Below are 27928 nucleotides of genomic sequence, written 5' to 3'. Positions count from 1 at the left end.
TTTTTAACTAATTTCACGAAATCAGAGACTAATACAGCTATCATTTGTGCAGCATTCATCTGCAGCTGACATGCTCATTTTTTTGAAAATTCAAATTTAACTAGTTGTTACCAAAACTTAAAGACGGCTTAGGGCCTGGGCTCAAATTCGGACAAGCTCTGTTTTTCTTAAAAAAAACCCTAAATCAAACAATTCTCCAAACAAATTATCCACCACTTATAATTTCTTGGCTTAGTTGCTACATTTCCTACGTTTTTTGAGCTTAAGCTATTTTTATTGTAATTGAAAGCGCTCTTGGTTCTTGGATCTAATTTGTAAATTTAATCATTTTGACCTGGTATTGTATCTTTTTGAGATTCTAATTGTTTCTTTTTTTAGATTCTAAAATGGTCGCGATGATTTTTTTCAGGAAAAGTCCCAAAATTTGTTCAGGATCAAAAAGACTTTTCACCGTTTGTCTTTGATTTTTTAAAGTTCAGTCCATTTCCTATGTTAAAAAGAAGACAAACTACGCTATCGAACAGCGAACATGTAAAGGTTCCAAAAAACGTTATCAACTTCTAATTTCGAAAGTTGAATTTAATTGTCAGATTTCTTAGCGAAACAAACAATTTACCTATTGGTCCAGTTTTCTCATATTGTTTTTTTTAAATGAAAAAAGTGTCGATCATCAATTGATCTAGAAATTCAAATAGCATGAAGGCCATCTATTTTTTCTGGGAAATTTGAAAATCAGTTTTTTCTCTTTAGTTGCCTTCATTGACTCTTTTCCAACTGTCTGTTGTCTATGTTATTCTTTTTTTTTCGCTGAAAACTTTTATTCGGCCTTAATGGTTTTGGGTTATATTTTAACGGGTCAGTGAAGTAAGATTTTCATCATTTTATGTCGGCTTGTGCTGTCGGCTTACTTGCTGCTCGATCAATGTTTTTGAATGCTGCTTTCATGCCTGCGGTTCTGTTGTTGGACGTGCTCTGAAGTTGAAGTTCACTTCAGACAAAAACTTGGAAACGTTTGTTGATGTGATCTATTTGATTTTAAAAGTGTTTTCCCCGATTTAATGACTTTCATTTAATTTTCTATCGAATAGATTGCGATTGTTTATTTGGATTTGCTATTTTATGGGTTTTTATGAGATTTTAAAAACCTAGATAAGTAAAGTATGATATATTTGACTGGCACTGCATTAGTGTGTACACTCAAGTTTGTAAGACATCCAAAGCCTTCAATATTAGATAAACTGACTGGCGCCAGTAATGTCAAAAGTATAGTTTGAAACACAAATAAGACGAATCGGGCGTGTGAGACAAGTTTACTCTGAATTTGGTCAATCAATCAGTAGTTCCAAAGTACCGCGAATCCAATAAGCTTCAACTGAGTTTGTCTTATTTAATTTTTCGCGTTCCTCGTATCAATGGATTTTCTAGAGTTTTGTCTAATATGAAAATTTATCTCTCGTTTATCATACAACGAAAGTACATTTTTCTTCCAACTTTTGACATCATTCATTCTCTCTCGATGTGTTCCCATGTCACGCAGTTGCATGGCTTAAGATAAGTATCTTGATGCTATCTCGTAGCTATTGTTACCAGCAAGTATTCATACTTTTTCAATCGTGTTGCTTTAAAACGTTTTTCATTAGGAATGATTTTAAAACATACCTCAAGCTATCTCGAATCAATTTCTCGGTAATCAAAGTTGACTGATTTGTCTCAATTTAAACTTAGTAGAGTTTTCGTACGACCATTTATTTTAACTGAATTGTCTGCTTCACAAGAATCTAAAATCGCCAACCTTTTCTTTTCAAACTCTTATCGAAACCTATTGATGGTTTTTTCAGCAACATATCTATTTTTTGGCGTCCCATTTTCTGTTTTCGAGCCTCTGTTTGTTGGGAGCCCTCTATTTTTACGAAACCCAAATTAATATGATATTTTGGGAGCCCTCTCACTTGAAGTTACCCAATTAACTGTCATCATTTGGTTGCAACTTTCAAACAATTATCTCTATAGCTAACTAATCTGTTATTCAATTTCAGATTAAGTTATGTCATTGGGAAGCAGGTATCGCAGTGCCATCAAGGCACAACATTGCATGTGTGCCAAACTGGCCGAAAAAATGGACCCAATGGCACTGTGGATTCTAGTGATAACAATCGTACTGTTTCTACTCGTGGGTGTGCTAGGGATAGTGACCAGTTTCAAGATGAATGAAGATGCGAATGAAGTGATGGCGCCAGTCGACTCAGTATATTATCAAAGGTGAACTTAGTTCTAAAAATCGTTAATTTTGGTTTGATTGGCGTATATGCTAGCTGTTAAAAAATTATCGACATTAGCAGTTCACAGGTTCTGACCCCTTAAAAAGCTTACGCATTTTTTTGCTTAGAATATTAGCCCAGCAAACCTTAAGTCCCAAAAAACGCCGATTCGTCTAAAAAAATCTTGAGTATGATCAACCAAACAGCTAGGGTCTTGTGATGCGTATCGTAAAAAGATACCTGTGTCGCAAGTCACATAGTTTTAATTGCACAGAAATTGAGTAGAGGTTAATTGAAGTCTTACTAGAAATTCAACACTTTTTAGGTATGAGAAATACAAAAACGTATTCTACGAAAACAGTACGAGCAACTACCAACCACAATGGATCATGTCTGGCTTAGGCATGTACTTCAGCGTAGTAATGTACCCCAGAAATGGGGTCGGTCAACCAATCGGTGGCAATCTAGATGACCCCAAACTCCAGGGACTGGACACTATGAACAAATTTTTCAGCCTTGTTGAAGATTTTGTCTCCGAGGACAACAAGACGTTTCCAGAATTGTGTGCTAAACATTACGCTCTTAATTATGATCAGTGCTACCGGATGAATATGTCGGAAGTTTTCAAGCCGGATTACAGAGGGGATAACTCAAATTCCCTGTATCAAATTTTAATGAAAGAGCAAGGGTCTGGTCCCAAACCTTATCGTCTCACTTTTCCTTCTCAAAAGGTTAGCGCGAGACCAATCTAATAGTTTTCAAGTTAATCAGATACTCAATTAAAACCATTATAGTCGGTTAGTTCATTTTTTGTTCGCACAGTTGCGCGATTACATAATATCTGCGGTGAAGAAGATAAAAGTTATTCGAACGAATCTTGTGAATTAGCCTGAAAAGCAATAAAAACATTCTGGCAGATTATTTGAGACTCAGAAATTTCTTTCGAATTGTTCATCGCAGCTTCAATCATGACTGAAAAATTTATAAATCATGCATTTTTTACCCGAAAATATTTGAACATTTGAACTGTTTGTTGACTGTGTTTGGAACTAGTTGCATTTTTGAAGTAAAGTTTTTTGTTTCAGGATTTCGATGACACATTTATAAACTTTTTATGTGCATCATTTAAAAAAGTGTAAAGCGCCATACATCAAATATCCAAAAGCAATAATTTAGTAGTTTCTTAACATCTAGTTTTGTGGCTACGGTGAATTAAGCTCTCGAATAACGCTAGCTCAAAGATAGCAAAAAATGGTATTTTTTGTTTTGAACTTGTAATTTAATTGCAGATTTCATAGCAGAATGAAAAAAACCTTTGACCCAAAATTAATTAGTTTTATTTAAAAACAGTGTCTTTTAGTTCGTAGAGCTTTAATGTGATGTATTTTTTTTAAATTGAAATGATTGGAAAATGCTCGAAGTTGAAAAGTGCTTGAAAAAAGTTATTCATTTTTTGGTTTCGTTGAGTTCATTGGTATTTTTTCATGTTTGTCAGTTTGTGGTTAGAGTTGATTCCATGTTTAGACTATCCTGGGACTCGATACAATAGTTGTCTCAACTGCTGAGATTTTGGGCTCGAGCAAACCGGAGTTTTTCGAAAGCGTAGGGTGTAAAACTAAATTGCAGAAATCTCGTACCAAGGTTGATATCTCTTGTCAATACGTGGGAGACCACAGCGAAGATATAGAAGCTTTACGCTACGCTTGGCATCTTCGATACGACACACCAGAAGAAAGTGAAATGAGTCACAAATGGATTCTCGAAGTGGAGGCTAAGTGTCTGGAGTTTGAAGAGGAAGTTAACAAAGGCAGGTCCGAAAACGATACGTATTGGAAGTTCATGTGCTACCACAGTCTATCACTCTCAGATGGTGCCAAAGTAGCCATCACAGATGACATGAAGTGGATTGTTTTGGCGCTTCTTCTCAGTTTGGTGCTCCCTGTCGTGATGATTTTGAAGCCCTGTGGCGCGGATAACTTTGCAATGATGGCGCTGACCGGAGTTGGTTTGTTTTTTGTCACTTTGATTGGAACCGTGGGCGTTGGAAGCATGCTAGGGTTTGAGTTTGTCTACTCATTCCTAGTCACGATTATTTTCTTAGCCTGTAAGTACCTTCAAGTTCAAAGGTATTGAATAAATTAATAACGTTAAAGCATTTGATATTGTAGGCTGAGCTATATCTAGATTTTGTGACATTAAAAGGACGAGTCTACTCCTTAGGTAATTTCACTTACTCACGATCTAAACGGTCCTCCTTTCCTAACACTTACTGCTTAACGAGATTCTGACCCCCTAAAAGATTTCTAAAAGCTTTTTTGGCGCCAACCTTTAAAGTAGTTTTGGGTAGTTGATTATGGTAGAAATCCGGAAACAGGTTTGTTCAGAGTGAAAAATTTCGGTTATTCGCAATTTCGCAAAGATTCTAGCTCTGGCCTAGATTACTCTGACTGATTAATTATCAAACTAGGAAAATCAGAAAATGTTCTCTGAAAACAGTAAAATGTCTCAGAAAGCTTGAATTGTTATGAGTTCAATATTCAATTAGCAAGATATCAATATCTATATTTGCGTGTTTAAACGTTCAACTAATTACGAAGTGTCTAGTTTTTTTTTTGGTAAATATATGTTTTTGTTTTCAGGGATCTTCCTGCGTCTGACTCTGCACATGGTGGAGTCCCTGAAAGACTACCTCTCCACGGTCGGTGAGAAGGGGGATGAGGAATTCTCTTTTGCATGGCTCTGTGGCCACTGGCTCTTCGTATCAATCTCCAACTTCATCGTGCTCTCCCTCACCTCCTTCCTCATCTGCAGCTCCATGTACAAAATCATATGGTTCACCGCCGGATTCTTCGGTGAGATTTAAAATGTTTCTCTATTTATTGATATAATTAAGAATGGAGTCGTGAAAAGTTAAAAGGAAAGGAGAGCAAAAATTTTTAACGTGTTTCAATGAGTCTATAAATGTAGAGAAAACTTATATAAGTTGTGATGGTTTTTTTTCAGGAAAATTAAAACTTGTTCACCCTCAAATTTACTTTTGATTTCTGATTACTTTTTGAGTTCAGTTCATTTCTTTTGTTAAAAGTAGTGCAAACTCCACTATCGAACAGCAAAAGTTTGAAGGTTAGAAAAAATTTTGATCGACTTACTTATTGATCCAGTTTTCTCGATTTTTTAAATCATTTTTTTATACAAAGTGCCTATCTTAGTTTGTCCTTGAAATTTAAAGAGTTCTTTAGGCAAAAAATTTTTCTTTGAAATTCGAAATTTGATTTTTCAAAAAAAAACAAGTCATTAATTTTTTCTGTTTCCTTGCTTTAATTGAATCCGTTCAAACTGTTTATTGGCTATGGCTCACAAAAAATTCGGCCAAAGACATTTTAGCTAACTTGAAAATTCAGCCGGAAAAAAACAGACAATTCAGTCTCAGACAGTTCAGCCAGTTTTTCATTAGGCTAGATTCGAAAGAACAAAAATGGAATTGGATTTAATTCTCGTTTTAAGGTCACCGGTGGGCGCGCTACCTATAGAGTCCTATCCTATGTTAACAAGCTCGCAGCACGTTTGCCTGACTGCAGCGGTCGCTCTTATTGGCTGAATTGTCTCTGGATAAATGTCTGTATACTTTTGAATGAATTGTCTGAAATTCATATCGGTTGAAATGTCTTGGGCTGAATTGTCTGGACGCGTTGGCTATATCTAATGATATTGGTATTAAGAGTAATGAACGTAGCGAAGACTCTTATTTAAGTCTTGCTGATTAAAATGTGCATAAAAGTCTCTAAAAACTACAGATGTGCATTCATACATATTGATGCATTTATGAATGCACTTAGGTATATATGCACCTTTTGAGTTAAATTGAAATTCATCTGCTGAAAGTGACGAAACAGCACTCTCAAAGTATGAACGTGGAAATGGCGCAAAAAAACGTGAACGATTTCTTGTTTCGAAAGTGAATTTAATTTTTAAATTTCCAGCGCGGAGTAAAAATTTTAATGATTCTTAAATTACAGAGATCTAATGGGGCGTCTATTTTTTCCTTTGGAATTCAAAAGTTGAGATTTTTTCAACTAATTCAGTACTCTTTTATTGTTTATTTGAGTTCATTACTCTTTTCCAATCTTCGATGTTTTTGGCTATCTTTTGTGTTAGCAGTTTCAAAAATATTTTTGCGCGGCGTGGTGTTTTTCTTCAGATAAACTTCTTTTTAACGGGATTTTAACTTTCAAATATTCTACAATCCATTTTTGACGGGACTTATTTATATAATCTGAAACGTTAATACCCTCAGCTTATGTTTGAAAAATTCGCACATGAAATAATGGGGATCTGGCCTGGCCGTTGTCAATTCGACCAGTGAAAGACAAAAAATGCGAGATTTATCTCTCTATAAAGGCGTAAGCGCAAAGTTGATCAGGCTCAGAAATCAATCCAAATTGAAATGAGGCTAACTATTTCGTCTTATCAATATGTTTTAGACGCGAATTGTATAACTGTGTCTGTACTGTACATAGCGTATGGGGTGATTGTTCTGATGTAATGTATCGAGTTTATGTCTTTCCGGGTCTCAAATTTGTAAGACTACTTTAACATTGCAATGCATTGAAACTTGGCGTGGTAAACATACTAACACTTGTGAACAAATTTGTTTTTCATACCTTACATCGTAACTTAAGCCATAATGACCATAATTTACAAACAGTAAAAACAGAAAATTTGATAGAGGGAGTGGAAAAAGTTTTTTCCCACCCAATTAGCAATTTTTTTTGTTTCTATCTAAATAAACAGCCGCTCAAGAACAATCGATTCTGAGGATCTTAATTCAGCTATTGTTTTTGTTACGAACAATTTTTTTACGAACAGTTTTTGTATCCCAAGTTTTCTATACCATCAATTTCTTATGTGGATCTTATGAATGCGTTACCGGACTATAATGTTTAGATTACATAGCTCCTGTGTATTTGTGTGTGTGTGTGTGTGTGTGTGTGTGTGTGTGTGTGTGTGTGTGCGGCGTACAATGCTGATTTAAATTATCCGGACAAAACGCATTGAACTTGAAATTAAAACGCGTTTATATCCAATTGGGTCGAATTTAGGACAAAACTTGCTTAGATTTTTAGCAAAATTAATATGGTGCAGTTTGTTTAGCGGAATTCAGGTCCGAAATTTTACCCCATAATGGATCATTTTTGGTTTTTTTTTTGTCAAATAGACAAAAGGGTCGTTTTTACTATATTTAAACGCCAATTTAAAAAAAAAAATTTTGAAACTCTTTTGTACAATTTTTGTCGACTAATTTATATCAGCATTGTATTTGTGTGTGTGGATGGGTGATACTCAGTTAATGCATGACGGTGGTTCATTATTTTTTGATTTTGTAATTTTGTTATCGTCTCGTTTTATTTCGAAAACTTATTCATAGACGTTAATGAGCAGTCAGAGCATTCAGGGCTCTATTCAAATAACTATTGACTAAAGGGTTCAAGTTTATCTTGAGTTTTGCCTGTGAATGCGAAGAGCAGCTTAACTGCTGGGCGTAAAAGTTACGATTGTACTAAGGGAACAGAATTGATTGTATAATGGCTTAGGTGGAATGTTTTGTGGTTAGTTATTCAGATTGTAATCTTTGCATATTTAGAACATCACATATACAAGGTTCTTCGAATATGATTAAACGGATAGAAAAATTCGGAATACTCTGAGTTTGAGGAGTGAAGGCTCTATGAAAAACAAGCGGAAAGTTCAGAAAAAGTTGGAAAACATGATTTTGGGCCATTTTTTTCTAATTTTGTTAATACAGGATTGTTTCGAGGCTATGAGAGAATTCGGAACATTCTTTTTTAACCTAAAATGTTATTTTTAAAAAGTAAACCCCAGATTAGCCTGGAAAACAACAAACATCAATCAGTATTTTTCTTCACAGACCTTTTTTGAATTCTTTTTTAAATATTATTACTAAAAAAGGCTACCTTAAATACTTTTTTTTTCAGTGATCCCATTTGTGCAAATTTTGAATTGAATTTATTATACATTTGATGCAACCGCAAAGGAGCAGATGAAATTTTGCCATGTCTTCTAAAATAGCGCGCAACAGATTGATGTACCGGACGCTTGTACTGAAAACAGTTGAAAAAACTGGTATGAAGTTAGAGATTAAAACTGGTGTTTTAGGAGTGTTCTTCCTGCTTAGTTCACTTGCGTTTCTGCTCATGTTTCTGAGCGTTGTTTCCCTGGTGATAAAATCTCGTTCCTCGGACGGCAGACCCTGCTGCATGGGGAGAGGACCCCCCGACACCTCAGAACCAGTGCTGGACAACAAAGCGATCGCCACTATAAAACGGATATACGAGAGAAATGTTATAAGAGCATCAGCTGTGGTGAAAGGTGTCATATGTGCCATGTTTGCTGTGCTATTCGCAATTTGTCTTATTTACAGTGTGGTCATTTTTTCTGCCGAAGATGTTGACGAAGATTACTACGGTTATGATAGGACTCAAATCGTGAAGCCGGATGATAATGCTCTCTATATGTTGGAGGTTCTCAAGAAATACTATCCTGCTCAGGGACCTTTGGTGCAAATGGTTTTCAACAACAATGCCATGTACCATTATAATAATACCGAAAATGAAAACTGTAATCCAGGATCCACCTACTGCATAGAACACACTGAGATTATGAATAACGAGTTGTTTCCTGCTTTCTGGGACGGAAATAATAACACTTGGGATAAGTGGATGCTTAGTTTTTACCAGTCTTATGTCATAAATGTTGAACAAACAGCTGAAAAAAGTCTCAATGATCAGGATGCTGTTAGCAGAATGTTCAAGCTCGGAACATTTCTGATGAATCCTTTGCATGCGGTTTACAATGACATGGCAAGAATTCATGTCGATGATCTAGAACCCCCATATGCGCCTCGAATGGCTGGGGATCCTTATACACGAATGTTCATCAGGCAGAAATACCTGTCACACACTGCCAAAGAGGTCAAATTTGTACGCGAGTTGGAAATGGCACAGGAGAAACTGAAGACGACTGCCAGTCCAACTCTGATGAAGTATTTCCCTCCAGACTCTTTCGAATTCTACTCCAACTTGTTTGTCATGTACGAAAGCAGCCGTGAAGTCATTTCACGCTCGCTTCTAATCCCAGCAGCTGTGGTTGGGTGCATTATTTTCGCACTCTTCTGTGCCTGCGTTTCGTTACCTCACCCATTTGCCCACTTGGTTCTTTTCTTGAACGGCGTCATGCTTTTCTTTGAATTCTTTGCCATCCAATTTGTACTAGGAACTACGATTAATAATTTCTCAATGACGTACTACTTTCTCATGTTTTTATTCGCAGTCGACTATTCATTCTACCCTGTGCATATTAACTTGAAGTATATCTTGGCAGGAGCTGGATCCATCAGGTCACCCACTCCTAGTCCCATTCCCTCATTGGTCATCTTTACTGTGGCCATGTTCGCATTCCTAATCATGGTCATCGTGCCTTTGTATTCACTAGTCGCCGTCGCAATTCGAAACTGCATCTTCGTTTTCGGAGTGATCGGACCTCTTCACGAGTTGCTGTTCGTGCCATCGATTTGTGGTCTGGTGATTTGCGGAGACAATAAATGCGAGTCGAATGAGAAAATCGGCAATGGAGCCAATGGAATTCACATGAGCCAGCTGAAAAAGGAAGCAGAAGCGAATGCCTAAAGTGAACTGAAGTTGAGATGCTGGACTGTTACCTTTATTTACATATGCATACCTTATGATCTATTAGTAATTTTAGTGCTAATGCTTACAAATGAAGACCACCCTAATCCTCCTTACACGTTTGATTTGATTGTAGATGTTTATCATTCAGTTAATTTTCGATTATAGGTAAAGTTCACCTCCCCGTCTCTCATATTGCTATTGTTATTCGTGATGTTGCTCACACCACGTAGCTTGCAATTGTGTATGTCTAACTATGTAACTGTTTTTAGAAGTATTTTATTTAAAAAGTTTTGAAGAAGAAAGAAATTGATGTTGTGGTTAGTGGTTATGGTTGCTGTTTTTAAATTTCTTCCAGGTTGTTTATGACGTTTTTCGGTTTTTTATTAAATTTTTGTTTTGTGAATAATCTGTAATATTCCATCGCAACCGACTGTGTGAAGGTTTCAAAATCACCGTTGTCTATTTTAATAACTAACTGACTGGAAGATGGATGTACTTTAAGAGATTGGAATAGGTGAGGCAAAAATTGCAAGGAGAAGATGCGTGTCGCCTGAAAACTTGGTCTAGATATGGTTGGACCTTATTTCTTTCACCAGTATTTGGAAAAATTGAATTGCCAGGTTTTCGTTTGTCTGCATAATTAATTTCCAAACTATGGATTTTTTTTTTCTGAACAAATTTTGTAAACATTTTTTTTCCTGTCATGTCAATTTATCAAATTGGATAACGCTTGCGATTAGAAAGCATTATCAAATCGGAATGTAGACGTTCTTCGGGTTATTAACTAGTTTAACAACATAATGAATTGAATCACCTGTTCAAGTTCAATTAGTACTGATCATATAGGCGGTTTTGATGATGCTAGGGTACCATATAGGCGATTTTGATGATGCTAGGGGACCTGCAACTTTTTTAAAAGTTTTTTTTTTACAAAATCAAGTTTTTTTTCGGCTCAGCTGGTGTCTGCTCAAAGATTTTCGGCTTTGTTTCCGCTTGGTAAGTCTTGTTCAGTTGCTAATTTGAATTTCAATTGTCTGGCTTGGCATGTTTGCCTGGAATTACTGTTTGATAAAAACAGGTATTATGAAAATGTATGGGATTGGAATGTATGGGTATTATGAAAATGCATAGCAAGATCTTCTACACCCTTGTGTGCCTGCTATTTCCGTGGTCTCCTTTTCTTTTAGCCTATTCTCTACAGCCTTCGAAAAAGTCTGTGGGGGGATATTTTTTATTTTTCTTTTCGTTTTCGCAAAAGTAACCTACTAAATCTAATTTTTTGAATTATTTGAATAGAACAGATTTAAAAAGTGCCTATTTATGAGTGGCTACGCCCAAACTTTTTTTACACATGAAATTATGGCCCTCGGAATAGAGAAGTTTTGATTTTTTTGCCGGTTTTTCGAATCTTTTCGGCTTTTCTCCAAAATTAACCTCCCAAACCTGTATGCGTTTAATGGAGATAACAGGTAAGAAGCTCCCCTGCATTTACGGCCACTCGCATTTTTCTAGACAAGTTATCGTCCTCGGAAGAGTCAATTTTTTGATTTTGTTGAGCGGTTTTTTTAAGTTATTTTGAATTTCACCAAAAATACCCTCCCATGTCTGAGATTTTGGTTTCAATTCACATAGTGCGAAGCTCTTCTGCATACGGGATTACAGGCAATTTTTTTGACAAATGTTATGGCTCTCGGAAACTTGACTTTTCTCGAGAACTACTGTGCCCAGGGGCGGATTTAGGGCACAGTAGTTCCTCATGAGTTCGACCCCCTGCCGAGCCAAAGGGTCCCCCCTTTGTTATATTTTGAGACATCTATTTTAGTGACCGACCCTAATTTTTTTCTAAAGGCGCCTTAGGTGCCAATATATACTAATATTGAGGGGGGAGCGCGCCGAAAAAACGCAATTTTTTTGTCAAATTTTTCCAAAAGTTGCCTAAAAATGCCTTTTTTGACCTGATTTTTCCAAAATTTTGTCTGCGGAGCAGAAACTTTGGTCATAATGGGGTCTTTAGAGTGATTTCGGAGAGCTCAAAAAATCAAAAAGGTCGACAAAATTGTCGAAGTTTTTGAAAATTAGCCCCCTCGAGAGGATCTTAGATCCGCCCCTGCTTCTGCCAAAACTGAGTTTTTGGGTTCAATCGAAATAGCAGGCTGCGTGAATCTCTTCTGCATAAGTGGTTACGCCCAATTTTTTTTTAATTAAAAAGCTATAGTTCTCGGAATTGTTAACTCTCTGATTTGTTGGCCGTTTTTTGGATTTTTCTCTATAACTATACTGCCAAATCTGTTATCATAGGATTTACTCGACACAACAGGTTGCTGAAAGGTCAGTTTTTTAGTTTGCTACGCCAAGTTTAATTAAGAAATAAGATTTGGCCTTCAAACAAGAGAGTGTGTTGAAACTTTGACCTTTTTTGTTGTTTCTTGACCCTACTCGAAAAATACTGTGCCAATTCACAGGTTAAGTCTACTTGTGCGGAAAAATGAGAAAATATTAATTTAAAAAACTACAAACTAATTTTCTTTATTTTAGAAATCGACTCTGTGAATTGCTACGAAAATTCTATTGCTACGAACAAGTTTTTCTTTCTGATAGTTCCATCTGATGTCCAGGTGATAATTCGGATAACCGAAAAATTTTCAAGTTTAAATCATATCAATTGGACACCAGTTGTTGTTGTTCATTTCAGAATCAAAGTTTTAGCACCACTGAATGAGTCGTTAAGGTTTACCAATAGAATTATCGCAAGCTCAGTGTTTCAAGCATGTGAGTTGAACGAGAAAAAAAATGGCAGCCTTTAAAAAGGCTGGTTTGAATGTTTGTGGTTTTGAGTTGTTAAAAAGATTGGTTGACTCTCGGAAGGTATCGATGCCTCCTATTTCCTTGCCACGTGTTGAATTTCTTGCGTCAACCCGTCTTGCCACGGAAATCAAGACACAGCCCCTCTTACAGATAATTGCAATCTCCGGAAACAAAGCAATTGCATCTCCGACGAAGAGGGATCCTTCCGCCTAGCAGAGTCGGGCAATCAAGAAACACGAACAACACTCGCGAAATTTGGGCTGTGATGGTAGCGCAACGAAAGTTTTTTCGAAAGTGTTTTAAGACTTCCCGTGAAACTAATCAACATTTCGATCAAGCTAAACAATGAGCGAACAGTTAATTTGAATTTGGTCAGCCTGATAATAGTTGTAATTGTTTGATCTCATGTGCAATTGTGGCTGTTGACTATAACCGTTGATTACTAGAAGATCTAGAAGGGAATTAGTTTTATTTGTTCTTTTTTTCCCCATTTTGTCCAAAGGAGTCTCCGTAACGGCCGATTAAAATAATCTACAGAAACTCGTTTACGACGATGTTTTTTTACTTAGACCCTTGACATTTTGAAAAAAAAATCATAATGACTTTTCTACAGGTTTTTATTCACGCAAAACTACCAGCTTTCACTGCTTCGCAGTGAAAGTAGAGCCGTTTTTTTCCTAAAAATTGCAAAGTCCTCAGTCTTTCTCGAGTGAATGCTTTTTTTTCGTTTGAAAAGTGTACTTGTGCGGAAAAATGAGAAAAAATCAATTTAAGAAACTACAAACAAACTTTCTTTATTTCAGAAATCGACTCTGTGTATTGCTACAAAAATAATCTCAAATGAATCTGTACACCTAGAAAGGATTTTGAACAAGTTTTTCTTCCTGATAGTTCCATCTGATGTCCAGGTGGTAATTCGGATAACCGAAAAATTTTCAATTTTAAATCATATCAATTGGACACCAGTTGTTGTTGTTCATTTCAGAATCAAAGTTTTAGCACCACTGAATGAGTCGTTAATGTTTACCAATACAATTATCGCAAGCTCGGTGTTTCAAGTATGTGAGTTGAACGAAAAAATAAATTTTTGCCTTTAAAAAGGCTGGTTTGAATGTTGGTGGTTTTGAGTTGTTAAAAAGATTGGTTGACTCTCGGAAGGTATCGATGCCTCCTATTTCCTTACCACGTGTTGAATTTCTTGCGTCAACCCTTCTTGCCACGGAAATCAAGACACAGCCCCTCTTACAGATAATTGCAATCTCCGGAAACAAAGCAATTGCATCTCCGACGAAGAGGGATCCTTCCGCCTAGCAGAGTCGGGCAATCAAGAAACACGAACAACACTCGCGAAATTTGGGCTGTGATGGTAGCGCAACGAAAGTTTTTTCGAAAGTGTCCTAAGAGTTCTTGTGAAACTAATCAACATTTCGATCAGACTAAACAATGAGCGAACAGTTAATTTGAATTTGGTCGGCCTGATAATAGTTGTCTCAAATAATATTTTAGAAATTGACTCCGTGAATTGCTACGAAAATAATCTCAAATAAATCTATACACATAGATAGGAATTTGGAAAAATTTTTCTTTCTGATAGTTCCATCTGAAGTCCAGGTGGTAATTCAGATAACCGAAATTTTGTTTTCAAGTTAAAATCATATCAATTGGACACCAGTTGTTGTTGTTCATTTCAGAGTTCAAGTTTTAGCACCACTGAACGAGTCGTTAATGTTTACCAATGAAATAAGCGCAAGCTCAGTGTTTCAAGTATGTGAGTTGAACGAAAAAAATAAATGGTAGCCTTTAAAAAGGCTGGTTTGAATGTTAGTGGTTTTGAGTTGTTAAAAAGATCGGTTGACTCTCGGAAATTATCGATGCCTCCTAGTTCCTTACCACATGTTGAAGTTCTCGCGTCGACCCTTCTCGTCTTGACACTCTGGACACACTCTCTTTAACAGAAAGTTGCAATCTCTGCAAACGACGGAATTGCATCTCCGACAAGGAGGAATCCCTGTGCCGAGCAGAGTCGGGCAATCGAGAAACACGCACAGAACTCGCAAAAATTGGGTTGTGATGGCAGCGCAACGAAAATATTTTCGCGAAATTTGGGTTGTGATGGCAGCGCAACGAAAACTTTTTCGGAAGTGTTTTTTTTTTTAGTTCTGTCAAACTGATCAACATTTCGATCAGGCTACACAATGAGCGAACATCTAGTTTGAATTTGGTCGGCTTGATAATAGGTGTAATTGTGTAATCTAACGTGCAAGTGTGGCTGCTGACAACCCCCATCGATTACTTGAAGGATATTTACACGCGCATAAGTTTGTTTGTTTTTTTTTTCTTTTTGTCTAAGTGAATCTCCAAATAACGATCGATTAAACTAATCTACAAAAAATCGTAATACGACGACGTGTTATATCGAATATATCCTCCTTTAAAGCTCTGCAGAATCATAAAGTTTACTATCAGAATATATACTGTTAAGCTGCTCGTAATGTTTTCTTAAAGAAAACTTTATATTGGGCGGACGATAACTATTATATAATTTATTCAAAGCAGAGATATTTCTTCATGAATAGTCTTTTTGTTTCCCACGAGAGAGAGGACTAGCGACTACTAGTACCAATGTGTTCCGACAGACACAAAGAGAAGAACCAGCGGTGACTGATTCAACCAGAAGCTAGTGTGCCGCGGAAGGCACGATGAGGACTAGTAATTACTAGTACCAATGTGTCCCGAGAGACACGGAGAAGAACCAGCGGAGACTGGTTCAACCAGAAGCAAGTGTGCCGCGGAAGGCACGAGAGGGAGGACTAGTCGTTACTAGTGCCATTGTGTCTCGCGAGGCACTGCGAATAACCAGCGGAAACGGGTTCAACCAGAAGGAAGTGTCCCCCGGAAGGCACGGGAAAAAGCACTAGTGTTTAGAAGTCGAGAACCAGTGAGAACTGATTCAACACGAAGCGGGTGTGCCGCAGAAGGCACGAGAGGAAATTACTATTGATTACTAGCACCAATGTGTTACGAAAGACACGAGGGGGAGAACTAGTGGGGAAAAGTTCAAAATGAAACAAGCTGGATGATGACCAGAGAGAACGCAGGGTAACTAGAAATAGCTAGCTCTGAATTAGCAAAGTGTTTCGGTCAAACACGAAGGGGGCTGGAAAAAGACCAGCGAAAAGCAGTGGCTTGCTAGGCGGGGCTAGCTATAAAAGCGGTGGCGTGTTTCAGCGAAACAAGGGAAGCTGGAAGACGACCAGCAAAAGCGAAGGTGAGCTAGGTAGAACCAGCTGTATAAGCCGCGATGTGTTTCTGCAAAACGCGAAGTAAGCTGGAAGACGACCAGCAAAAGGCTCGGATCAAGCTTTAGATTAGCTCGCTAAAGTAACCAAATAAATGAAAAATGGATAAGCATCTTTTAGAAGTTGCAGTGGTAGATGTAGAAGTAGTAGATTTCTCCTTTGTTGTCTGTGTCGTAGGATACCGTAGCTTCGCACCGTTATTGTTCTTGTTTTTAAACCTTCGAGGAGTTTTTCAAAGTATCAATTTAAAATCCAACAAATCCAAAATTTAGCATTTTTAATGAAACCAATTTTAGAACATCAATTGAAGAAAGTAGTTGAAACACTTTTGACGGAATCTGATGGTTTAAGATTTTAACTTTTGTTTTTGCTCTGATGGTTATATTTCCAAACCACAAGACCAAAACAACTTCAACTGGTTCCGTATTTTACAGGCTGGCTGACTCTCACCTCATATTTGTGCTTATCGCAATTGAACCTAATTCCGAATCCAATGCTGAGACAATCGGAAATTCAAGTTTCAATTTAATTCAAAACATGTCATCAATAATCGCCAATTCGACTGCCAATCCTTGTTTTATGTTAATTTAATGTATCATTTGAAGCATTTATTGAGTTAATTTACTTTATACCCTTAGTGCCATTGATGCCAGACTTTGAACCAGATGCTTGTGTATTCGTGTTGCAAATTAATGATCTTCATGAATTAAGTTGTCTCATTGCCCTCTTTGTGTTTTTAAAAAATGTTCGTTGGCTTTGTCGATATTTTGTGTGCAGTACAGAGTAAATGGTAAATCGTGATTGTGAAAATTAATAATTCGGAGTTTAGTCTATTGTTCTTTATATGAAATTGTGATTTAAAACTAAATTCGTGTTCAACCAATACATTGTTTTTAATAAACTGTTTTTAAATTGAGTTTTGATTTAGACTAGACTCACTTGCGGCTGGTCCTAAATGAAAAAGAACTTTGGGGTAAATTTTGTAGCTTGCTCTCAACTGCCGGGAACTCTAATGTCCAAGCTGGTCTGACTAAATACTTAACTTATCAAGGATAGCTGTTTGCTGTGCACAGAAAATTCGGATCAACTTTTTTGATATTTGTATCGTTTTTTGTGCGTCGTCCCAAGAAAAAAAACCGTAGTAAATTAGTTAATTAGGCATAACCGACTACGTTTTTCCTCAAAATTTAATCAAAAAGTAAAGTGATTGACAAAATTTATATTCCCAAGGAAGCGCCAAATGAAGCTTTAAAAATAGTTTACCTGGAGTAAACCTTAGTTCTCACGGCTTAAACGTTGCTTTTGTGTTCTTCTTTGCGCTATCATAACATCCTAAATCATCATAACATCCTCGCTCAAAGTTATCCTAATATGCCAAAATTTTAAACCGTGTTTGCTTGACACTGAGATAAACTTTTGGGAATTAACAAATATAGCACAGAATGTTCCGAACAAACTGATTTAAAAGCAATTCAAAAAAAGAAAAGTTCATCAAATTAGGTGAAAATGATTAGTAAAAAGGGCCATTGAATTAGATTGAAATTATAAAGAAACCTTCATCATAGTTAAATTAACGTTAAAATAATATCAGAATTAATCTTATCAGAAATTAGACCTAAAGCCTTTCTTCAATTATTTTCTTATTTAGTTAGAGAAACAAAATATTCAAACCAGTTTTCTCTGGACAACTTCTTTTGATTTTTCTCAAGTCCGAATCCTGGCCATTTTTTCTCAATATTTTAAGAACAAAATTTCGGAATTCGGTAGTTTGCCATTCTATACAGGCCAAATTCAAGCCCTGATACGGTCCGTTTTGTCGAATGAAACTGCAATTTAATAGAGTTATCGATAATAAAAGTCTAAGATATTCGCCTCATTTGTAAGAATCTAATTTGAACTGTTTCACTAAATCTAAATAGTGCTCTTAAAGCTAACTGTCGAACTATTTCTAACTGCTGCGGATTTTTTAGCGAAGATAGAATATAATGTCAGTTTTTAGAAATATGTTTACTGTGTAGTTTATTCAAATAACTCGTTGATTTCTTTCAAACTAGTGTTGGTGAGATATCTACAAAATTTGTTTTTAACATGTAATCTATCGTTTTATTATATATTTAACTGCGATTACCTATCTCCCCATGTTTAAGCTAACAATATGTCTCAGGCTTAAGCTTCCAGAAAGGAAAGCAATTTTGCTAGTTTGAGCTGTATCGTATATTACACTGCTTAAGAAACATTTCATTGCAAGGCCAGGCAGGGCGAGGAGCGGCAAGGCAGGGTGGGACAGCGCACGCCAGAGTAGTGCGCGAAGGAGAAGGACAATCGAGGGCAGTTCAAGTAAAGGCAAGACAAGGTGAGGGAGCGCAAGGCAGCGCATAGCCGGGCGGGTAGGGACAAGGCCGGAGTAGGGCAACAAAAGGCAGGGCAGAGCGAGGAAGGGTAATTCAGGGTATGGACTGCAATGCAAGACAGGACAGCGCAAGGCACCGCAGAGCCAGGAGATGAGGGCAAGGCCTGAGCTGGGCAGCGCAAAGTAGGGCAGAGCAAAGGAGGGTAAGGAGAGCAAGGCTGGGCAGGGCGAGAAGGTTAAGGCCAGGTAGGTGAGCAAAAGGCAGCGCAGAGCCCAACGGAGAGGGGCAAAGCCTGGGTAGGGCAGGGCAGGCCAGGGCGAGAAAAGGTAAGGCAGGGTAGGACGAGGAAGGAGAAGGTAGGCAGGGCGAGAAGTGGCAAGGTAGGGTAGGACTGCGCCACGCAAGGCAGCGCAGCACAAGGTAAGGGTGACCAGGGTAAGGAATGCTAGGCAGGGAAAGGATGCGCAAGGCGACGCATGACCGGGCGCACAGCATTTCAGGGCGAGGAGGGTCAATGCAGAGTAGGGCAGCGCAAGGAAGGGTAAGACGACGAGGGGTAAAGCAGAGTAGGGCAGCGCAGGGAAGGACAGGTTAAAGCCAGACGGGCAGGGAAAGGAGATGCAAGGCAGGGTAGAGTAACGAAAGTCAGGGCCTCCGTCTATCTAGCCATCCATTCATCTATCCAACGTAAAATATATCAAGCCATCCATCCCGCTAACCAATTTTCCGTTTTTCCAACTATAACCTTTTATTCATCAATCTGTTTATCCATCCAACCAGCAATCCATCCATCAAATCGTTCAGCCATCTATCCAACCATCATTCATCCGTTCTTTCATTCTTCCATCTATCTAGCCTTCCATCGTCTGTTCATCTATCAAACAGCAATCTATGGAGCCACTCAACCATCAATCTCTCAATCAATTTTTTCCAATCAATTATCCAGCCATCCGTCGAGCCAGCTATGTATCTATCAAGCCATCCATCTCTCAAGCCAATCATCTATCAAGCCACCAATCCATCAAGCTATCCGCCAAGCTATCCGTTGTCCTGCAATCCGATCAGCCTTTCTATCTAGCGATCTATCCGTCCCTCCAGCAAGCTATCCTTCTAGCCAGCCATTCAGAGAGTTAACCACTCTAACGCTCATACATTACGTCATCCATCGTCCATCCATAAAGTCATCTAGCTATGTATCCATTTAGCCGCACATCTTCCATCCTTCCATTATCTATCTAGCCATCCATCCATTCAGGTACTCAGACACCCATTCATCCAGCCATCTACCCATCAAGCCATCCATCAATCAAACTATTCGTCCATTCAGCTGTTTATCCAACCATCGATCCCTCCATCCGGTCATCGAACCATCAATCAAATCAATATCCCTTCATATCAGTTTCTCCAACCGTCAATTAATCTGTCCATGATCCCACCAGTAATTCATCTAGCCATCCATCTAACCTTCCATTCTTTTATCCAGCCATCTAATCACTCATCTGTCAAGCAATTCATCTATCTAGCCAGAAATCATCCTTTCATCCATTCATTCATCCAACCAGCAATCCATCCATATATCCCCCAGCCACCCGTCTTTCCATCTGGCCATGCAGCCATTCATCCTTCCATACATCGTACATCAATCCAATCATCTATAAATCAAGGCTTTATTATATATCAATGTTACCAGCAATACATCAGGTCACTATCCATCGAAGTACCCATCCTTCATTCATGTAACCAGCTATCTGTCGATCGAGCCATACAATCATCTAGTCAGTAATCCATTGATCCAACTAGGCATCTATTCGCTCCTCCAGCAGTCCATCGGTCCATCCATTTACCCATCATGTACCCATCAATTCAGTCTAACCATCAGTTCAGTCAATTATACATCTTTCCGTCCAGCCATCCATCGTTCCATCTAGCCATTGATACGCCATCCCACAATCTAGCCATCGATGGATCTATTTATCCATCCAGCCATCCATCCATACATCGTTCAACCTTTCATGCAGCCATCCAGCCACACCTCCCTCCATCGTTCCATCCAATAGCAATCAACCAGCCATCAATCGATACATCAACCATTCATCGGTTCAGCCATCCATCAGCCATTCCAGAAGTTTTTCCAATTAAGCTAAGTTCTGTCATTTTTCAGGATCAGCTTTAGCTGCAGAGTGCTCTTAGTTGTATTTATTGGAACGAAGCATGTACTTGAAATTGCCTTCAAATCCAGGAATAGGAGCTTCTTGATTGTGTTTACCTTGTGTTCAAGTGATCTATGTGAATATAAAACTAGTTAGCGGCTGGATATAAGTGATTGGATTTTCGTGGAATTTTTAATTTTTTTAGTGTGCCCAGGCTGTAAACATGGCTCTCTACGGACAATTTTTTTTGAAGAAAGTGTTGGGATCTACTTTAAACTCCCCCCTCCCCTATGGTATCTGTTTAAAGGTCTCCTCTACTATAAATAAATACAGTAAATTAACACTAGAGCTTAGTGGCGCGTAGGAAATAAGACAAGAACTTAAGGCGACCTAACGAAACGGAAGTTAGACGATAATTCTTATTGAATTTAGGCTATGAGAACTGGGTCATCAAAAATTTTTGTTAAGAATGAATTTACACAAAAAAAAGTATATGATCACAGAATTGTTCAAAATTGTTATCATAAGTTGATTATAAAACATTCATGCGAAACAGTAAATTACCTTTTTGAAATGCAGTAATTATATAACTGATATTAATAACCTGATTTATTGTTGGGCAACCAATTTTCACTCAGCTAAAATTTAATTGAAGTCTGTAAACGAATTTCACGCAATTTGCTGGCAATTTATTGCTGAAATTCCGTTATTTTTTGATATTCTATTTGCTTGTCGCCTAAATTCATAAGCCCGATAAAAACTGGTACACTCTAACACGAACATTTAATAAGTTTATTGCAACAATGGCTAATTGATGTGGTTTATTTTGTGGTTTATTTTATTCCTGTCACTGTTATTGGAAACATCTTGTAACCAATGTTACCAAAGCTTCCTGAAGCACTGAAATTGAGAACTACGTATTTTTTGCACTTTCATTTTTTACAAAGTAGTTTACCCAAACCCTTCTTTACGCCTATGACTGGTAGGTTTATCGTGCTTCAGTTTTTTGCATAACACATTGTGTAACATTTTCGCATTTGACTTCCGTCACGGTGCGAAATATTCAATTAGTTAGATCACATGCCCGCAGTATTTTTGCTTCTGATATTTCGTGCATTTTTACTTCTGTTTTCATGCTTGCTTCTCTTGACTTTATCATTCGATCAGCCTTCTGTAATGACACTTATAATGAAATGATTTTACAAATAATCACAGTTTAATAATAGTGTAAAATAGTTGAACTATTACTTTTTCCCTCATTGACGAGTGAAATTGAATCGGAAACTGAATTAGGATGTAATTAGGTTTTCCCGATTAGTTGCGGAACCACAAATGACTACAGCTAGTCTTAACTAGAAAGTCAAAATCCAACTCACAGTCAACTAGAAAGAGACCGTTCTTAGCTTCGAAAAAAACAACAGAAAGTTGTTAAAATGTCCGTGAATCAATTTCAGTTAGTTGATTAATGTATCACTTAAAGTGCGTCCGTTTTCGTATTTTGCTTGCGTAATTCGCCTTCCTTCAGGCAAATCATTTGTGATTTGAACTGAAAAAAGAACCAAAAGTAGAACAAGACCGCTCGTATCAGGGCAAAGACCTGACTGTTCCGACTGCCTTTCGAGGTGTATGGAGCAGTAATAACATGAAAAAATTAAATGTAGAAAAAATGAAAAGAAATATATATTTTTTAAGGCTGGGATTTTTTTGTAAAACTCATCCACCACTCGCCATATTAAGTACAAACTGATAGATTTTGCTCCTATTAACAATTAAATTATGGCAAGCAAGCTTTCTTCAACCAAATGGAACGATTTATAAGACGGATTAAATCTCCGCTTATACGTTAATAGCGCGCAATATATCTCAATGTTTGCCAAGTCCACTCCTAATAATTCATCACTTCAAAGTTACAATGTAAAATCTATATCCCCTTCAGCTTCTGCTTCCTTTCCCAAAAGATAAATTCCCACCAATTTTTAGCAAGGTGACCAATTCTCATTCCCAAAAATTTGGGGCTGAGGAATACACCACTTTTCCGCTGTTAACCTCGGACTTTATTCTAGGCATTTCCGGTCCTAGACGCCCAAAAATCAATTATAGGTCACGATGGGGTCACCCGGGTCAAAAATTCTTTTTTTGGTTCCGAGTCTTAAAGTGGTACTACCTACGAAGTTTCATCCATATCCCATTAATACTTCCCAAGGTATCCCATTTCTAAGGTCCGTTATCATTTTTTAACGGGAAAAAGCTATTAACGCCGGAAGGAGTCGCCGGAGGGAGTTTACTTACATGAAATCCCTTTTCCAGAGCTAGGTGCCAGTGTCTAATGCCGCCATAAAATCAATATCGCCTCGCTCAATTTTTGCGTAAATTGTCCACTTCCGGTCTAAAGGGTGTTTTTCCCAAGTGGTAATAACTTCACGTCCCACCGTCAGATTTGGTTCAAAGTTTAATACATGATGTATCTTGTCATTACCTAACATATACCATAGTTTTAGATCCCGTGGTTAAGTGGTGGGCGTGAGAAACGACTCCCGGAAGTTCGGCACGGGGGACTATTTACTTAGGGCATTTGTTAGCGCTGTATATCTGGAAGCTCTCATCTTCAGGTCTTCGAAGGTTGCGTATGTTTCCTAATATAGCCATAGAGATTATTGGCCTTAAAGTTTGTAGGATCCTTTCATTGTGTTGCTGAGAAACGTAAAAGGTTTTCATACGTTATGGTAATACATGGGCAAAAGGTGGATTTTTCGAGATCTCTGGGATGTTGACATCTCCTATTGAGCCGAATTCTCTGCGATCTCGGAAAATTGGTGCCTCTTTGTGGGCCAACTTCTTGCAGGACCCTATTAGTGCTAGATAGGGGCCTGTTAGGGTCGAGGATGCTGCTACCCGTATATAAAGACTTAATCTCAGGTTTTTCCACAAATGACGACCTCGACTCGGGCAGCTTGCACAGTCGCGAAAGTGCAATATTAGATTTGTATCAAACTCTATTTTTGTTGGCTTTTGATGTCAATAAAAACAGTTACATTAGTGATTGATGGGTTAATTTCAGCGTAGGTTTTGTTTGAGTAAAAATCGAAAATTGTTTCGTTTTTGGGGTAAAATTTTGGGCGTAAATTTCGTAAAACATTTTTCAGCATATTACTTCTAAAATGCTAAGCAAATTTTATCTTCATAATGTTTCACCTAAAGTCAACCCAAGTTGGGAACTTTTTTAAATTTCAAGTCCAATGCAATTAATTAAATCGGCACTGCTAATGAAGTTACAAATAATTTTGCGTTCGTTCATTTGGATTCTTGCCCAGAGATGAAATTTTTCTGTGCAAATTTACCGTTTAGGTCTACAGAAAATTGTGGGCATCTCTCTTGAAAAGCAGTTCGGTGCATCTGTAATAATGCACGGCAACGGGGTATATTTCGCTGCAGTCATTTTTAACTGACTTCATAAAACCATGTAAAAAGTAGTAAAACCTGACCAAAATGGAAAAATTATTAATTCTGCTGAGCTTGGTTGGCGTGTTTTTGACAACTATTACACGTAATGAAGGGCTTATTGACCTGATCCGTGAATCTCTGCAGACCTGTTTGACCAAGCTGCTGAGTTAACAAAACAAAACCACGACAGATATGGACAATTGCGTCACCGCCGAGTTGTTCAACAATACAAACGGTATAGATATACGTCTTTGAGTAGTGGAACTATCACAGTTTTTTTTGACGTAGCCCTTACGTGGGAAAACAGCCATGAAAAAGTATTGAAATTCCAAATGATAAAAAAAGTTATAGCCAAAAAGTACTGATTAGGATAGATTTTGATGAGTTTTAACATATTCGCATTGAATGAATTTCAACCAAATGATGGGTTTTCGAGAAAATTTTATATCGATAAACTTAATTTCAGCGGGCAAAATTTTGCCAAGATTTTTGCCGAAAGTCCAAGAATTCAAAGTGACATAAGAAACAGATCCAGTTTTATTTCAATTTCAAATGTCGTGCTGCTATTTTTATACGTTACTGCTGATGCGATCTGTCGAAACATTTAGCATTTCGTCCTTGTGTGTTCAGTGTCCTTGTGTTTTCCTTTCATCCATTGTACATCAATCCAATCTTCTATAAATCAAGGCATTATTATATATCAATGTTACCAGCAATACATCAAGTCACTATCCATCGAAGTACCATCCTTCATTCATGTAACCAGCTATCTGTTCATCGAGCCATAATTTCATCTATTCAGTAATCCATTGATCCAACCAGGCATCTGTCCGCTCCTCCAGCAGTCCATCGGTCCATCCATTTACCCATCATGTACCCATCAATTCAACCATCAGTTCAGTCAATTATGCATTTTTCCGTCCAGCCATCCATCGTTCCAACTAGCCATTGATACGCCATCCCACAATCTAGCCATCGATGGATCTTTTTATCCATCCAGCCATCCATCCATACATCGTTCAACCTTTCATGCAGCCATCCAGCCACACCTCCCTCCATCGTTCCATCCAATAGCAATCAATCCAGCCATCAATCGATACATCAACCATGCATCGGTTCAGCCATCCAACTAACCAGCCATCCATCAGCCATTCGAGTAGTTTTTCCAATTAAGCTAAAATCTGTCATTTTTCAGGATCAGCTTTAGTTCAGAGTGCTCTTAGTTGTATTTATTGGAACGAAGCATGTACTTGAAATTGTCTTTAAATCCAGGAATAGGTGTTTCTCGATTGTGTTTACCTTGTGTTCAAGTGATCTATGTGAATATTAAACTAGTTAGTGGCTAAACATAAGTGATTGGATTTTCGTGCAATTTTTAGTTTTTTTATAGTGTGCCCAGGCTGTAAACATGGCTCTCTACGGACAATTTTTTTTAAAGAAAGTGTTGGGATCTACTGTACACTCCCCCCTCCCCTATGGTATCTGTTTAAAGGTCTCCTCTACTAAAAATAAATACAGTAAATTAACATTAGAGCTGAGTGGCGCCTAGGAAATAAGACAAGAAAATTAGGCGACCTAACGAAATGGAATTTAGACGATAATTCTTATTGAATTTATGCTATAAGAACTAGGTCATCAAAAATTTTTGTTAAGAATGAATTTACACGAAAAAAAGAGTATATGATCACAGAATTGTTCAAAATTGTTATCATAAGTTGATTATAAAACTTTCATGCGAAAAAAAAATTACCTTTTTGAAATGCAGTATTGATATAACTGTGATATTAATAACCTGATTTATTTTTGGACAACCAATTATCACTCAGCTAAAAATTAATTGAAGTCTGTAAACGAATTTCACGCAATTTATAGGCAAGTTATCCCTGAAATTCCGTTATTTTTTGATATTCTATTTGGTTGTCGCCTAAATTCATAAGCCCGATAAAAACTGGTACACTCTAGCACGAACATTTATTAAGTTTATTGCAACAATGGCTAATTGATGTGGTTTTATTTTGTGGTTTATTTTATTCCTGTCACTGTTATTGGAAACATCTTGTAACCAATGTTACCAAACCTTCCTGAAGCACTGAAATTGATAACTACATAATTTTTGCACTTTCATTTTTTACCAAGTAGTTTACCCAAACCGTTCTTTACGCCTATGACTGGTAGGTGTATCATGCTTCAGTTTTTTGCATAACGCATTGTGTTACATTTTTACATTTGACTTCCGTCACAGTGCGTAAAATTCAATTAGTTAGATCACTCCCGCAGTATTTTTGCTTCTGATATTTCATGCATTTTTACTTCTGTTTTCATGCTTGCTTCTCTTGACTTTATTATTCGATCAGCCTTCTGTAATGACACTAATAATGAAATGATTTTACAAATAATCACAGTTTAATAATAGTGTAAAATAGTTGAACTATTACTTTTTCCCCTCATTGACGAGTGAACTTGAATCGGAAACTGAATTAGGATGTAATTAATTTTTCCCGATTAGTTGCGGAACCACAAATGACTACAGCTAGTCTTAACTAGAAAGTCAAAATCCAACTCACAGTCAACTAGAAAGAGACCGTTCTTAGCTTCGAAAAAAACAACAGAAAGTTGTTAAAATGTCCGTGAATCAATTTCAGTTAGTTGATTAATGTATCACTTAAAGTGCGTCCGTTTTCGTATTTTGCTTGCGTAATTCGCCTTCCTTCAGGCAAATGATTTGTGATTTGAACTGAAAAAAGAACCAAAAGTAGAACAGGACCGCTCGTATCAGGGCAAAGCCATGACTGTTCCGACTGACTTTTGAGGTGTATGGAGCAGAAATAACATGAAAAAATTAAATGTAGAAAAAATGAAAAGAAATACTTTTTTTTTTAAAAGTTTGGGATTTTTTGTAAAACTCATCCCCCACACGCCATATTAAGTACAAACTGATAAATTTTGCTCCTAATAACAAGTAAATTATGGCAAGTAAGCTTTCTTCAACCAATTAGAACGATTTCTAAGACGGATTAAATCTCCGCTTATACGTTAATAGCGCGAAATATATCTGAATGTTTGCCAAGTCCACTCTGAATAATTCATTACTTCAAAGTTACAATGTAAAATCTATATCCCCTTCAGCTTATGCTCCATTTCCCAAAAGACAAATTCCCACCCAATTTTTAGCAAGTTGACCAATTCTCATTCCCAAAAATTTGGGGCTGATTAATACACCACTTTCCGCTGTTAACCTCGGAGTTTATTCTAGGCATTTCCGGTCCGAGACGCCCGAAAATCAAATATAGGTCACGATGGGGTCACCCGGGTCAAAAATTCTATTTTTTGGTTCCGAGTCTTATAGTGGTACTACTACCAAGTTTCATCCATATCCCATTAATACTTCCCAAGGTATCCCATTTCTAAGGTCCGTTATCTTTTTTCCCGGGAAAAAGTTATTGACGCCGGAAGGAGTCGCCGGAGGGAGTCTACTTACATGAAATCCCTTTTCAGAGCTAGGTGCCAGTTTCTAATGCCGCCATAAAATCAATATCGCCTCGCTCACTTTTTTGCGTAAATTGTCCACTTCCGGTCTAAAGGGTGTTTTTCCCAAGTGGTTATAACTTCCCGTCCCACCGTCAGATTTGGTTCAAAATTTAATACATGATGTATCTTGTCATTACCTAACATATGCCATAGTTTTAGATCCCCGCGTTAAGTGTTGGGCGTGAGAAACGACTTCCGGAAGTTCGGCACGGGGGACTATTTATTAAGGGAATTTGTTAGCGCTGTATATCTGGAAGCTCTCATCTTCAGGTCTTCTAAGGTTGCGTAAGTTTCCTAATAGAGCCATAGAGATGATTGGCCTTAAAGTTTGTAGGATCCTTTCACTGTGTTGCTGAGAAACGCAAAAGATTTTCATACCTTATGGTAAAA

General features: G+C 37.5%; 2 protein-coding genes across 2 annotated transcripts in view; both read left to right on the top strand.

Annotated features, from left to right (window-relative positions):
* LOC134846088 (uncharacterized) overlaps positions 1-16984 on the top strand; it is a 322069-nt gene extending 305085 nt beyond the window's left edge. The window contains exons 2-6 of the mRNA XM_063863296.1: positions 2039-2259; positions 2584-2989; positions 3783-4362; positions 4898-5110; positions 8433-16984. Of these exons, the coding sequence (XP_063719366.1) occupies positions 2045-2259; positions 2584-2989; positions 3783-4362; positions 4898-5110; positions 8433-9961 (2943 nt within the window). The 5' untranslated portion in view covers positions 2039-2044 and the 3' untranslated portion in view covers positions 9962-16984. The remainder of the gene's footprint in view (positions 1-2038; positions 2260-2583; positions 2990-3782; positions 4363-4897; positions 5111-8432) is intronic.
* Positions 15495-27928, top strand: part of LOC134846688 (uncharacterized) — a 40582-nt gene continuing 28148 nt past the window's right edge. Inside the window, exons 1-3 of the mRNA XM_063864074.1 lie at positions 15495-15564; positions 15998-16037; positions 18300-18421. Coding sequence (XP_063720144.1) covers positions 15495-15564; positions 15998-16037; positions 18300-18421 — 232 coding nt within the window. The remainder of the gene's footprint in view (positions 15565-15997; positions 16038-18299; positions 18422-27928) is intronic.

The sequence above is a fragment of the Symsagittifera roscoffensis genome, chromosome 5 (genome assembly GCF_963678635.1).
Source record: "Symsagittifera roscoffensis chromosome 5, txSymRosc1.1, whole genome shotgun sequence".
In the NCBI taxonomy this organism is placed as follows: Eukaryota; Metazoa; Xenacoelomorpha; order Acoela; family Convolutidae; genus Symsagittifera; species Symsagittifera roscoffensis.
This window is presented reverse-complemented; position numbering and strand designations above follow the sequence as displayed.